We start from the raw sequence: 15088 nt of genomic DNA, 5'->3' as shown, positions 1-15088 counted from the left end.
ATTGGGGGAGGAGGTTTCAGACCCTTGGCCTCTCAATTGTGGAGTGCCACAGGGTTCTATCCTCTCCCCCATGTTATTCAACATCTATGTAAAGCTGCTGGGGGCCATCATCAGGAGATTTGGGCTGCGGTGCCACCAATATGCGGATGACACCCAGCTCTATCTCTCGTTTAAGTCCTCACCAGAGTTGGCTGTGGATACCATCTCAAAGTGCCTGGAATCCGTAAGTGGATGGATGGGAAGGAATAGGCTGAAACTAAATCCCGACAAGACCGAGGTGTTGCTTGTGGGAGACAGGGGCAGGCTGGGAGATATAGACCTGGTGTTCAATGGGGTAAGATTGCCCCTAAAAGACCAGGTCCGCAGCCTCGGGGTCATTCTTGACTCCCAGCTGTCCATGGAGGCTCAGATCTCGGCAGTGAGCCGGGCAGCTTGGTATCAATTACATCTGATTAGGAGGTTGCAACCCTACCTGCCTGCCTATCTGCTCCCAGGGGTAATACAGGCCCTGGTCTTCTCTCGCCTAGACTACTGTAATGCGCTCTATGTGGGGATACCCTTGAAAACAGTCCGGAAATTGCAACTGATACAGAATGCGGCGGCACGTTTGATTAAGAACAGCCGCCGCCGTGATCATATCACTCCGGTGTTGATAGATCTACACTGGCTACCAGTTGTTTACCGGGCCCAATTCAAGGCGTTGGTATTGACCTTTAAAGCCCTATACGGTTTCGGCCCAGTTTATCTAAAGGAGCACCTCCAGCATCACCAATTATGCCACCTGACGAGATCAGCCGCGCAAGACCTTCTCTCGGTCCCACCAGTTAGGACAGTGAGGCTGGTGCAGACCAGAGAGACGGCATTTTCGACTGTGGCCCCCACCCTCTGGAATTCCCTTCCTTTCGATCTTCGCCATGCCCCTTCCCTGATAGGTTTCCGCCGGGCCTTGAAAACCTGGCTGTTCAGGCAGGCCTATGGGACCTCTGGGGTGGTTTAGTTTTAATACTGATATTATTAATTATTATTATGATTTTTGTGGTTTTATTGTATTTATTGATGAAATTGTACATCGCCTAGAGTGGCCGTTGATTCGGCCAGATAGGCGACTCAGAAATAAAATTTATTATTATTATTATTATTGACTGCAGACTCTTACAGTTGATTCAAGAACTATATAGCAACACAGAACTGAGGGTTAGAATTGGCTTAAAAGGTGCTCTGACAGAAGCCCTTAAAACAACATGAGGCATGAAACAGGGATGCCTTTTGGCTCCCCCTCTTTTTAATATCTATATTAATGATTTGGTGCCCTGGCTAGCCCGAGTAGACTCCCCCTCCCCAGCAACCAGTAATCGAAAGATCTTTATCCTAATGTATGCGGATGATTTGGTGCTCATCTCCCTTTCTCGCTTGGGTCTCAAAAATCTTCTGGACGCATTCAGTGCCTATTGTAAACATGAACATTTGACCATAAATTACTCTAAGACTAAAACCACAGTCTTTGGTAAACGTAATCCAAAGCATAAATGGATTTTAGACCAACAGGTCATAGAGCAAGTCCGTTCATTTAGATATTTGGGCATTATCTTCAGCGAGTCCCTCACATGGAAATGGCACAGAGAGGCGACGAAGCTGAAAGCAGAGAAAACGATAGGTGCTTTAATGAAGTTCTCAAGGGAGGACAGTTGATTGAACCTGCCTTAAAGATTTTTGGTAGCAAAGTGGTCACACAAATGCTCTATGGAGCAGAAGTTTGGGGGTCTGATATAGATATCATAAAAACCTTGGAAATAGCACAGAATATTTTTTTCGAAAGCTATATTCTCTGCCACCAGGAATTCCAGCAGCTTTTCTGAGAACTGAATCTGGTTGGCCGTCAATAAAGACAAAAGCGGAGTGGCTACAGTTACTCTGACAAATGAACGCCTACCAGCATTGTGCTACATGGAGATGAATAATAACCAAAACTGGAAGTTAATGTCCCACAGGCTCTTAAATAGTTACCATCTTCCCGAGTTGAATTCCCTCCTGGATATGGATAAGAGGCACCTAAGGGACTGGCTCTTCTGGATTGATGCCAGAAGGGATTTACAATTAATTAAGACCTCCAGATTCTCTCCATGGTTCGCTTCTGTGAAAACAGAACACTTTAGAGCCAGTTACTTGACAAAATTAATGCCAGTCTCCCTAAGAAATACTTTTATGGAACTACGTTTCCCAGTTATGCCAACTGAAGTATTGGACGGATGCTACCAAAAGGTGCCATTTGAAAATAGACTGTGTATCTGTGACCAAGCTCAGGTGGAGGACATTGTTCATTACATGCTAATGTGCCCACTTTATGGACATCCAAGAGAGAGATTCCTGAAACCTCTGTTGTCTCAGGGAAGCAGGAATACCTTAGTAGAATTAGTACAATATCTCCTGAGTGATACTAACAGCCATGTGACTCACAAAGTGGCTCTTTTTGCTCTTGCTGCAAAAAAGATTAGAAAGAAAGAACTAGATAAAATAGCAATAAACTGCCAGGGAGATTCTGATCTTTAAATTGTGCTAGCCGACCCTAAGTCTGAAATTTTTATAATATAAGTCGCAACAACCTGTTCTTTGTATATTTTATATATCTCTGTATGTTTTATATTTCATGTTTTTACATTTTAATGTATTTTAAGGTGTTTGTCATGGCCTTTGGCTAGTACAATAAATATTTTTTGGACTACTTTGTAAGTAATCCAGTAAAGGGTTTGGACTGTGCTGCCATAAATATTTAACATGCAGTTCTATTTTACTTTTTCTTAATACCAAGGAAGCTATTGGGAGTTCTTAACCGATGGGCTGGATGAGGGCTAACAAACTGAAGCTCAATCCAGTCAAGATAGAAGTGATCCAGTGGACATAGTGTACTTAAGACTTTCAAAAAGCATTTGACAAGGTACTTCACCAAAGACTTCTGAGGAAGCTTAGCAGTCATGGAATAAGAGGAGAGGTTCTCTTGTGGATAAGGAACTGGTTAAGAAGCAGAAAGCACAGAGTAGGAAAAAATGGACAGTCCTCCCAGTGGAGGGCTGTAGCAAGTGGAGTCCCTCAAGGATTGGTATTGGGACCTGTACTTTTCAACTTGTTCATTAATGACCTAGGCTTAGGAGTGAGCAGTGAAGTGGCCAAGTTTGCTGACGATAATAAATTGTTCAGGGTTGTTAAAACAAGAAGGGATTGCGAAGAGCTCCAAAAAGACCTCTCCAAACTGAGTGAATGGGCGGAAAAATGGCTAATGCAATTCAATATAAACAAGTGTAAAATTATGCATATTGGAGCAAAAAATCTGAATTTCACATATACGCTCATGGGGTCTGAACTGGCGGTGACCGACCAGGAGAGAGGCCTCGGGGTTGTAGCGGACAGCACGATGAAAATGTCGACCCAGTGTGCAGCAGCTGTGAAAAAGGCAAATTCCATGCTAGGGATAATTAGGAAAGGTATTGAAAATAAAACAGCTGATAACATAATGCCGTTGTATAAATCTATGGTGCGGCTGCATTTGGAATACTGTGTATAGTTCTGGTCACCTCCTCTCAAAAAGGATATTATTGAGTTGGAAAAGGTTCAGAAGAGGGCAACCAGAATGATCAAGGGGATGGAGCGACTCCCTTACGAGGAAAGGTTGCAGCATTTGGGGCTTTTCAGTTTAGAGGAAAGGTGGGTCAGAGGAGACATGATAGAAGTGTATAAAATTATGCATGGCATTGAGAAAGTGGATAGAGAAACGTTTTTCTCCCTCTCTCATAATACTAGAACTCGTGGACATTCAAAGAAGCTGAATGTTGGAAGATTCAGGACAGACAAAAGGAAGTACTTCTTTACTCAGCGCATAGTTAAACTATGGAATTTGCTCTCACAAGACGCAGTAATGGCCACCAGCTTGGATGGCTTTAAAAGAAGATTAGACAAATTCATGGAGGACAGGGCTATCAATGGCTACTAGCCATGATGGCTGTGCTCTGCCACCCTAGTCAGAGGCAGCATGCTTCTGAAAACCAGTTGCCGGAAGCCTCAGGAGGGGAGAGTGTTCTCGCTTTCGGGTCCTGCTTGCGGGCTTCCCCCAGGCACCTGGTTGGCCACTGTGAGAACAGGATGCTGGACTAGATGGGCCACTGGCCTGATCCAGCAGGCTCTTCTTATGTTCTTAAGACAGATGTTCTCCTAGCCAGAAGAGAGAGGGATTCTGGAATAGGAATTCAAGCTGTTTTGAGTGGTGTTTTACTCTGCTTGAAAAATTAGATTCTCAGTTTGAGAGTAACCCTGGATGCAGCTGTACATGTGGGTGGTGAGGTATATCTTTGCTCAGCATAGGTGGATGTGATAGCTGGGCCTGTTCCTGAGGAAGCCAGACTGTAACGCAAGACTTAGCTACACTTAAGGTACTGCAATGTGCTCTATGTGAGGCTAACTTTTGAAGAGTATTCTAAGCTGCAGTTGGTTCAAAAGGTGACAGCTGAGATATTAGTGGGCACAGATACACGGGACCATATTACACTTAACCTATATAATCTGTAATGGTTGTCAATTTGCTTCTGGGCACAGGTCAAACATATTCGAGTCACCTTCAAAGCTTAAAATGGTTTGGGTCCAACATACCCGATAAATTATCTCTTCCCATACCATCCTGCCCTAAAATCACCAAGGATGGAAACACAATTGATGGCAAGAAGAGATATGACCTTTTCAGTGGCTGCACCAACAGTGTGGAACACCTTGCCCCATGAAGGTGGATGCTCCCCTCTGGCAGTCTTTCACTGGTTGATAAAGACATTATTTATTCTAACAGGCTTTTGCCTGCTAAGTATCATCTGTAAAAGTCTGTGGTCTCTGCTTCTGTTGCATTTGTAATGTTATGTAGCTTACATTTTTATTGCTTTATTTTAATATATTTTATTGTATTTTATGATATTGTTATATTAAATTGTTTCAAGCCGCCCTGGGTGGTGCATAGGCATTGGAAAGTGAAACAGAAATGATATAATACTAGAATTTACCTAAACTGATTATCATCCTATTAGCATGACTATTGAAAAGTGCCTTAAGGGTAAACCTATCTTGAATGTATTATATTTTTACTCATGAGTATGCCTTACCTTTCTGTCCAAATTAGCTTTGGCTCATGGTGTCTTTCAGCATTACTAAAATTGGGCCACCTGGGTTAGCTTTTAAGGCTTATAAGAAAGAATCTCTTTTTAAGCTCCTTGAACTTGGAAGTTTGTTAATGCTTCACCTAGATATTTCAAAAGGAGTACTTGTCAAGGTTTTGAAGGTAACCATTTTTGTTGTTCTTTTTAAAACCTTTTTGAGTTGTCCCCTCTGTGTTGCATAATTTGTGTGATTAGCATTTCTCAGTGTGTTGACATCTAAGGTATATCTAACAATACATATTGTTGATTTTGTAGTTACTTAACCTTTAAGGATTTACTGTCCTATGGTGTTTAATTTAGCTTTCAATTTATTATAATTGCCCTTGAGGAGGGGTCCTGTTGACCCAAAAAGCATCAGGCTTGAATAAACATTTGAACAGTTTATATTCAGGCTGTATTCTCCTTTTTGCTTTACCCTGGCATCTTGGATTTTGCCTCTGCTTTTTGATGCTTCCCTGTTGTTTTAGTCAAATATTCATTTAGCAACCACGTTTTGCTTTTTATTTCTTTGATTGCAAGACTTGATGTCAGGGCCAGCGACTGGGGGCAGCTAGGTTGAGCCCTGGCCATGGGTCCATATGGCCCACAGGGGACCCTGAGGGGACCCTTCTTAGAGTGGGAGGGTAGCACTCCCATTCTGCAATCCTCAGCAGCATTGGCCTCTGACCCTGCTGCAGACTGCGGAGAGGGAGCTCCTAGGCACCTCTCCCCCATACAGTCAATGTAGGCTTCCATAAGACCGCATGTACACCCCACCTACCTCTCTCATCCCTGTGAGTGCAGTGTGCACGCTGCCAAGATGGTAGCGGAGGCTTCCCTAAGGGGCTGACCCCTGCCCCACCGCCATATTGATTGATGGCAGGCATGCACACAGAGCACGCAAGTCATTTACAGGGAGTATAAGGATGGGTGGGATGTGCAGGTGGTTTATTAGCCCTGCGCCGCTTGTATGGAGGGGTTGAGCTACAGTGCCATGGGCCCAAGATAGGCTGGTGCCCAAGGCCAGGTATGCCTGGTGCTGGCCCTGCTTGGTGTATGTTAAACAACCTAACCTTTTGGTTAATAAACCTTTGTGTTCCACTGTTGGATTTTTATTACGTTGCTAATGGTCGATTACTTTTGATAAAGCTACTTTTTAAAAGTATTCTAATCGTTATTAAGGAATTTCTATCGCTCACTCAACAGTGTCAAGCTATTGACAAATAGTGCATTGTGGGATGGACTTAATTCAAGCAGTAGACCTGGAATACCTGTATTCCCATCTAATCCAGTTTTCCAAATGACCCTCTGGGGTGCCAGGTTGAGGAGTACATTGCAAAGGACCCAAGGAACAGAAGAAGGTTTATACATAACCACAATGACAGCACAACTGGGGCAGCTCAAAAGATCTGTTGGGACCGCATAAAACCATAACAGGCTTGTATAGGCGTCCTGTGCTTTTGTACACTTTTGTGCAATCTCTGCCAGATTGCAGGTATGCCAGTGGCTGTATAGACATTCAGAGCCAATGAACCACTGAACATATAAATCTGGCCAGATATTGTGCCTTTTCTGGAATATTAATGTATATAAATATAGTTATACCAATATTAACTTTATTGAAATAATTGCACTCCTGTTTTTCATTTCTCTCCTGCCCATCACTTATAATTCTGTTTCTGTGCCCCTATGTGCCAAGTGGCCTATAAGAAGTTGGCTGGCAAATTCCCCCAGTGGTACAGGGTCCCCACAAACTCACTCAGAAAATGGAGCCTTAAAACACAAAATTTTTCTTTCCTTTTACAAATATATCTGAAACTTTTTACCATGCTTACATGGCCCTCTTCCCATTTTTTTTCATTTGCTCTAGAGAGTTATTGTGCCACAGCATCCAAGAGATACTCATGACTCCTTTAGAGGAAATATTGTGCCTTACCTGCTCAGCAAGACTGAAATTAAATATTAGTGGCTTAAGTAATGAAGTGAAGAGAAAGGGTTTGCTATCATGCAGGGCTTGCACATTACAGTAACCATGAAATTGGCTAGATAAATTCAAAGGGAATTTTTCATTAAAATAGAGTTGTGAAAAATGGGAGAAAGTTTATACACTGTTCTGGATTACATCATATTTTATTATTGAACTCCTGGAAGAACCCTAATCAGTAATACTACTACAGATAGCTTTACAGCAATGCCAATCCAGCCTTTGTTATAAAGATGAATCAACTACTTAACATCCTTTTTTCTGACTTGCCAGCAAATCCACTACATTGTGAAAGATATTGATGTACCACTATCAAGTGAAGTATTTTCTGGCAATATAAGATGAGAACATGCCATCCCACTGAGACAAGATAGTTGCAGAAAGGCTGGCATTGTGACCTCTTCACCTGCTCTTTCATTTCAGTGTAGACTTTTTCTGAGTTCAGCTCCACCTGCCGCTTAAACTCCTCTAGGGCTGCATCAGCCTGCTGGGCCTGCAGCCTCTGTACCTCCATCACCCGAGTCAGATGCTCCTCCTTCTCCCTAGAAAGTCACAGAAATTTTTCATAGTTCAAGTATCAAATAAAAGAACATATGTGCTGGTGTAAAAGACATGCCTTTAACTCTATCCATTTAAAATAGTATTCAAGTTTCAATTTCCTGTCCATGGCTATACTAAATTTATAAAAGAAAATCAACTCATTTGAAATGTGGTGTTGGAGAAGAGCTTTGCACATACCATGGACCATGAAAAAGACAAATAATTGGGAGTTAGAACAAATTAAACCAGAACAATCGCTAAAAGCTAAAATGATGAAACTGAGGTTATCATACTTTGGACATATCATGAGAAGACATGATTCACTAGAAAAGACAATTATGCTGAGAAAAATAATAATAATAATAATAATAATAATAAATTTAATTTCTTCGTCGCCTATCTGGCCAATGGCCACTCTAGGCGACTTACAAAATTGTTAAAATACAATTGATAAAATACAGTAATACAATATAAAAACAACACATCTGCAGCAACAATATTAAAACTGGGCAGGAGGCATTTCAGTTATAACAATTAACCCTCCCCAGATACCCCGAAGGCCTGCTGAAAGAGCCAGGTCTTTAAGGCTTTCCGAAACACATTTAAAGAAGAGGCGTGCCGGAGATCTTGTGGGAGGGAGTTCCAAAGAGTGGGGGCCGCCACTGAGAATGCCCTCTCTCTGGTACCCGCCAATCTGGCTGTTTTTGTTGGCGGGACTGAGAGAAGGCCCTGTGTGGCCGATCTTGTCGGGCGGCATAATTGGTGGCGTTGAAGGCGCTCCGTGAGATAAACTGGGCCGGAGCCGTGTAGGGATTTAAAGGTCAATACCAACACCTTGAATTGGGCTCGGAAAACAACTGGTAGCCAGTGTAGGTCGAACAACACTGGTGTGATGTGATCTCGGCGGCGACTATTCGTAAGTAGTTGAGCCGCCGCATTTTGTATCAGTTGTAATTTCTGGACAGTTTTCAAGGGTATCCCCACGTAGAGCGCATTACAGTAGTCCAAACGAGAGGTGACCAGGGCGTGTAGCACCAGTGGGAGCTGGTGAACAGGAAGGTAGGGTTGCAGCCTTCGTATGAGGTGTAGTTGGTACCAGGCTGCCCGGCTCACTGCCGAAATCTGAGCCTCCATGGACAGCCTGGAATCAAGCACAACCCCAAGGCTGCGGACCTGGTCCTTTAGGGGTAGACTCACCCCGTTGAACTTCAGGTCAATGTCGCCCAACCTTCTCTTGTCCCCCACAAGTAGTACCTCGGTCTTATCAGGGTTCAACTTCAGCTTGTTCCTTCCCATCCATCCACTCACGGATTCCAGGCACTTGGACAAGGTCTCCACAGCCAACTCTGGTGAAGATTTAAACGAGAGATAGAGCTGAGTGTCATCCGCATATTGATGACACTGCAGCCCAAATCTCCTGATGATTGCCCCCAGCGGCTTCATATAGATGTTAAATAGCATGGGAGGGAGGATAGAGCCCTGTGGCACACCACAATTGAGAGGCCAAGGGTCTGATACCTCCTCCCCCAACGCTACCTGCTGGTACCTATCGGAGAGAAAGGAATGGAACCACTGTAATACAGTGCCTCCAATTCCCAATCCCTCCAGGCGAAGCAGAAGGATACTGTGGTTGACAGTATCAAAAGCCGCTGAGAGATCGAGGAGGACAAGAAAGGTGGATTCTCCCCTATCTAATGCCCTCCTCAAATCATCTACCAGAGCGACCAAGGCTGTTTCAGTTCCGTGACCAGTCCTGAAACCCGATTGGTATGGATCCAAATAATCCGTTTCATCCAAGTGTGCTGACAACTGGTTGGCCACCACTCGCTCAATGACCTTGCCCAGAAATGGCAGATTCAAAATTGGGCGGAAGTTATCGAATACTTGGGGATCCAAGGAGGGCTTCTTTAAGATGGGCTTTACAATTGCCTCCTTGAAGGCTGATGGCATCACACCCTCTTTCAAGGATGCGTTTACCACCGCTTTGATCCCCTCGCCCAATTTCTCTCTGCAGCTCACAAGGAGCCACGAAGGGCAAGGATCAGTAAGACAAGTGGTTGGCTTCACAGATGAAAGCACCTTGTCCACTTCCTCAGAAGGGAGAAGCCGAAACCGATCCCAATTTACCGGCATGCAACTGGCCAACTCTGGTTCATCCACTGTGTCCACGGTGCACGGGATCGAGCTCCGTAAGTGTTCGATTTTATCGGCGAAGTGTTTTGCTAATAAGTCACAGGAGGCCTTTGACTGTTCCAAGGGTTCCTGAGCAACTGGACCGACCAGACTTCGGACCACCTGGAACAGCCTCCTGGGACAGCACTCCGCAGACGCAATAGAGGCAGCAAAGAAAGCCTTCTTTCCTACCTTTATTGCCACTTGGTAAGCAGCTACTGCTGCTCTAACCTGTGTCCGGACATCTTCGGAGCGGGATTTCCGCCACCGGCGCTCTAGTCGTCTCACCTCCTGTCTCAGACTACGCAACCGTGGTGTATACCATGGTGCTAGCTGAGTTCTATTCAGGGGGAGAGGACGTTTCGGAGCCACCCGGTCTAATGCCCTGGTGATCCCCACGTTCCACTCCTTCACCAGGGTTTCGACCGGGCGACCTTCAGCAGGTTCCAATTCCCCAAGCGCAGTCAGGAATCCATCCGGATCTATCAGGCGTCTGGGGCGGACCATTTTAATAGGTCCTTCACCCCTGCGGAGGGGGCATGGCAACGAGAAGTCCATATTTACCAGGTAGTGGTCTGACCATGACACAGGAGTGGCAAGAATCACTCCCAACTTCAGACCACTTCTCTCCTCTCCCAGGACAAATACTAGGTCGAGACCATGACCGGCTACATGGGTGGGCCCAGTATTACTTAGGTACAGTTCCCAGGAAGCCATGGTTTCCAGGAAATCCCGAGGGGCTCCTATGAGAGCGGCCTCGGCATGCACGTTAAAGTCACCCACAACCAACAGCTCTGGGGACAATGCCCGTACAGACGAGACCACCTCCAGCACCTCGGCCAGGGAATCTGCCGTGCAGCGGGGTGGGCGGTACACCAGCAAGATCCCTAAACTGCCCTTCCGGCCCAACCTCCAGTACATACAATCAACAAATTGAGTCCTATGGAGGGGAGGTCTGGCAAAAACCAAGGACTCTCGATAGATGACTGCCACACCCCCTCCCCGCCTTCCCACCCTCGGCTGCTGTGCGTAACGGAAACCTGGCGGACACATGGCCTCAAGAATTGGAGCAGAGGCTTCGTCCAGCCAAGTTTCCGTAATACATGCCAGGTCTGCGCGCCCATCCAAGATCATATCATGGATGAGCGAGGTTTTCTGAGCCACAGACCTGGCATTATATAACAGCAGTCGAAGGTCGGTAGGAACCTTGCGTCCCCCAGTTTTCATCTGGTTCTGAGCAGACCCGGAACATGGGATGGATATAATGCATCTGTCCCGTGTTCCCCTATTCCGGCGTGGCCTGCTAGCAGCACCCTTCCGGCGCCTGCCGCCCAAACTTCCTATAACTTGGCCCCCCACCTCCCTCTCCGGCTTGCACATGCCTCTATCTTTATCTGCTTATCAGCAGGCCACCCACCCTAATAAAATTCGTCCGGAGACCCGCCTCCGTACCCTATAGCAGTAGTATTTACCAATTTAAAACAAATTAATTAAACCAATTAATTAATTAATTAAACCAATTAAATTACATCAAATTAAGTTAATTAATCAATTAAACCAATCAATTTACATCAAATTAAGTTAATTAACTAAATCAATACAATTCAACTAAATCAATACATTTCAATCCAATTCACATTCATACACACACGCACATTCATACAACTATACATCCATACATACACCAATATAAAACAAGAACCGGGTTGTGATAGCCGGCCAGAATGGTAGTTGCAGCCGGCCGCAATGATAAATCAGAGCAGAAGCATTGAAGCTGTATTAACTGTGGAATACTTGGTCCGAGTCGCGGCGATAAGGTCCTAGCCAACCTGGGCGGGCAAGTAATGGCAACGACGACAGCACGATGGCGATATAAACAGCGTCCCACCAACAGCGCACCCCAGGATCAGGACGGCCCACCGCTGCAACGATGGCGTCAGGCAACAGGCAAACGGCAAGCGGCACGGCGACAGCAACACAGCAACGCCCCGATGCCCCAGTAGCGGCCAACCCGCGATGGCAGCCACAACGCACGAGCAGGAAGCCCAGGCAAGCAGGCAGGCAGGGCACGGCCGCGGCGAAAGAGAAACAACAGGCCCCGGGGCAGCACAACCCCCAACAACAAGCAAGCAAACAGGGGCCGCGGTGACACAAAATGACGTAGGTCACACATGACGGCAACGGCGTCCCGACCACAGCAGCAAGCGACAAAGGGGCGGCGAGCCACAGCAAAAACACAGCAGCAGCCGTAGGCCGCAGCAAGCCCCCGGGCCAGAGTAGCCGCAACGCCGGAGGAGCCAGCCCACACCAAGATGGAAGCACGACCACAGCGGCAACGAGAAGGAACACGTAGCAACCGGTATAGTATCAAAGGGAGGGAGACCATTTCTAGCTCACCTCCTGCAACAATCCAGGGATGTTTAAGATGTTAGGATGTTTTAAAAGTCGTTTTAAGATGGTTTTAAGATGGTAATTAATAAACGTCGGAGGAGCTCCAACTCCACAACCTCCTACTCCGCCGCCAGAAGGGAGAAGAAAAACAGGAAGGCCAAACAAGAGATGTATTGATTCCATAAAGGAAGCCAGACCTGAACGTACAAAATTTGAACTTGGTGGTTCCTGACAGATGCTATTGGAGGTCACTGGTTCAAGGGTCGCCATAAGTCGTGATCGACTTGAAGGCATATAACAACAACAACAATACTTTGAAGGAGAGAATAATGATAATTTTCACAGTCATTGAACAAAGAGAGTCTAAACATAGGACTAGGCTCTCATGTAAGTTATTCCATCATCAAAGTCCTCACTATGGCAAAGAAGCTGAAATAATACAGCTTTATTGGGCCACACAGAGCCTTCCATTAAATAACGTTAATGCATCATCCAAAGACAATCTAGAAAACATCTGCAGCATATGCCTGTTATTACAGTATATTCCCACATTAACACATCAACAGAAGTTTATCCCCTCCACCATCTCTTCTAAGATAGAAAGAGGATTACTTGCTGCCTGGTATATGTCAGATTATTAAGTATGGAAAACATGACACACATTGGGAACTTCTCAAGTCAATTTAGTGAAAACCCTTAATGCACATTTATTATACCAATTCAGCATTTGCATGGGTGAACAATTTATGCTTCAAAAGTGTGTGATTATCCCAAGTCACTTTATGTTAAAGTCAAACTGTAAACACTAACTTTAAAAGACTAAAAATGCAGTTTTCAGATGCATTAGAAACTGAAGTATCACAACTGACCATAATATAGTCTTTTCAGAATTACGTACAGGTTCTTAGCATATTGCACAAAAATTGCAAAGTAAATCAGACATATTTAAAGTGACCACCTGAACTATATCAACTGTCTTAATAATGTTGCTTCCTCCCTGCTAAAACAAGATCAGCATAGCACATGTCTTTTTTCTATTATTTGGGCTGAGTGCAGGCATTGCCACCATTCACCATATGCTCAGAGGCACGTTATCAAATTCTTCCAAGCTACACAGCAAGTGGATTGGACAGTGAAAGACCAACCCAAACGGTGTTTGCATTTTGACCAATTTGTAGGGCAGTACAGTATCTCAGAGAGGAGGTCAGGTCTCCTGCTCCCCTGGTGCATTCACTATAGCTGCCCAATTTCCCTGCTTTTTAAAGTTTTATAGAAATAGCTGTGGGCTATAGGTACGTTCTTAAACCGCAAGGTTTTTTGCCTATTCGTGAATTTCCCTGCTTTTTAATCCGGGAGGTAAGAAATGGGATCCTGTCCAAGTTTGCTGAGAATGGATTGATCATTCATACGCTTATTGAGTTCAGTGGGATTTACTCCCCTGCAATCATGCTTAGGATAGGTGAAACTGACCACAGAGGATAGAAAGGGGAGGAGGAGGAGGGAGGGGAGGAAAAGCAGAGGGGAGAACTGGGATGGGAGCAGGCAAGAGGGGGAAGGGGAGGAGAAGGACAGGTTTGATCATTTGCATGTTTATTGAGTCTGGTGCGATTTACTCCTGTGCAATCATGCTTAGGATAGGTAAAACTGACCAGGTGGAGGAAGGCAGGGCTGGAGTGGGCAGGGGAGGAGGAAGAAGGAAGAGGGGAGGGGAGGAAGAGGGGAGGGGAGGAAGAAGGGAGAGGAGAGGTGAAGGAAGGGAAAAGCAGGTCTGATCATTTGCATGCTTATTGAGTTCAATGGGATTTACTCCTATGCAATCATGGTTAGGATAGGAAAAACTGACCATGGGGGAGGAGGAAGGGGAGGGGGAAGGAGCATATTGGAGGGGGGCAAAGGGAGAGGGAGGGCAGGTTTGATAATTTGCATGTTTACAGAGTTCAATGGTATTTACTTCCATGCAATCATGCTTAAGATAGCTAAAACTGACCATGGGGAGGAGGAAGGGGAGGGGGAGGAGGGGATTGGAAGGGGATGGGGATGGGTAGGGAGGGGCAAAGGAAGGGGGAGGGGAGGGGCAAGAGGGGGGGAGGGAAGGGGCAAGAGGGGGGGAGGGAAGGGGCAAGAGGGGGGGAGGGAAGGGGCAAGAGGGAGGGGATAGGAGGGAGGAAAAGGGAGGGTAAGTTTGATCATTTGTATACTTTTTGAGTTCAATGGGATTTATTTCTGTGCAATCATGTTTGAAAATGGAAATGGACTGCCTTCAAGTCGACTGGACTTATGGTGACCCTTTGAATATGGTTTTCATGGTAAATGGTATTCAGAGGGGTTTTTACCATTGCCTTCCTCTGAGGCTGAGAGGCAGTGACTGGCCCAAGGCAGTGTGCCCCCCCATTTGTTAAGTATTTTGTTAAGTACTGTATGACCAGGGTTTGGATTACATCCTCAGTTACCAAACATGAAAATGTAGCTTGCTCTATATCAGATTTATTTATCTCACTCTGTTATCTAGGTTGTCTGTGCTTTGTTTAGGAAAGTATGTAGTGGGCAGAGCTGAAAGACATCATCTTTCTTACAACTCAAGAGAAAACAAATAAAAATAAAACACGGATAGATGGTATTATGCCTCCCATAAATTCCAGTAGATTGTATGAGAGGCAAACACAAACTGCTGGTGAACTGATAAATTCATAACATTTATTGCTATTGACCTTGTAAAATGCAAAGTAAGTTTTTCTTCTCGCACTGTTGATTGATGTATTCTCTTAGTTATCTAAATAATTGTATTCATAAATTGATGAAATTGAAATGAAAGGAAGTGAGGGTATAAGATGCTGAA

General features: G+C 45.1%; 1 protein-coding gene across 7 annotated transcripts in view; it reads right to left on the bottom strand.

Moving 5' to 3' along the window:
• Positions 1-15088, bottom strand: part of CEP112 (centrosomal protein 112) — a 433937-nt gene that overhangs the window by 231085 nt on the left and 187764 nt on the right. For all 7 annotated transcript variants that reach the window (XM_061615587.1, XM_061615581.1, XM_061615583.1 and 4 more), the window contains one exon: positions 7556-7691. In XM_061615587.1, the coding sequence (XP_061471571.1) occupies positions 7556-7691 (136 nt within the window). The remainder of the gene's footprint in view (positions 1-7555; positions 7692-15088) is intronic.

This window comes from Rhineura floridana, chromosome 3 (genome assembly GCF_030035675.1).
Source record: "Rhineura floridana isolate rRhiFlo1 chromosome 3, rRhiFlo1.hap2, whole genome shotgun sequence".
Taxonomy (NCBI): Eukaryota; Metazoa; Chordata; class Lepidosauria; order Squamata; family Rhineuridae; genus Rhineura; species Rhineura floridana.
This window is presented reverse-complemented; position numbering and strand designations above follow the sequence as displayed.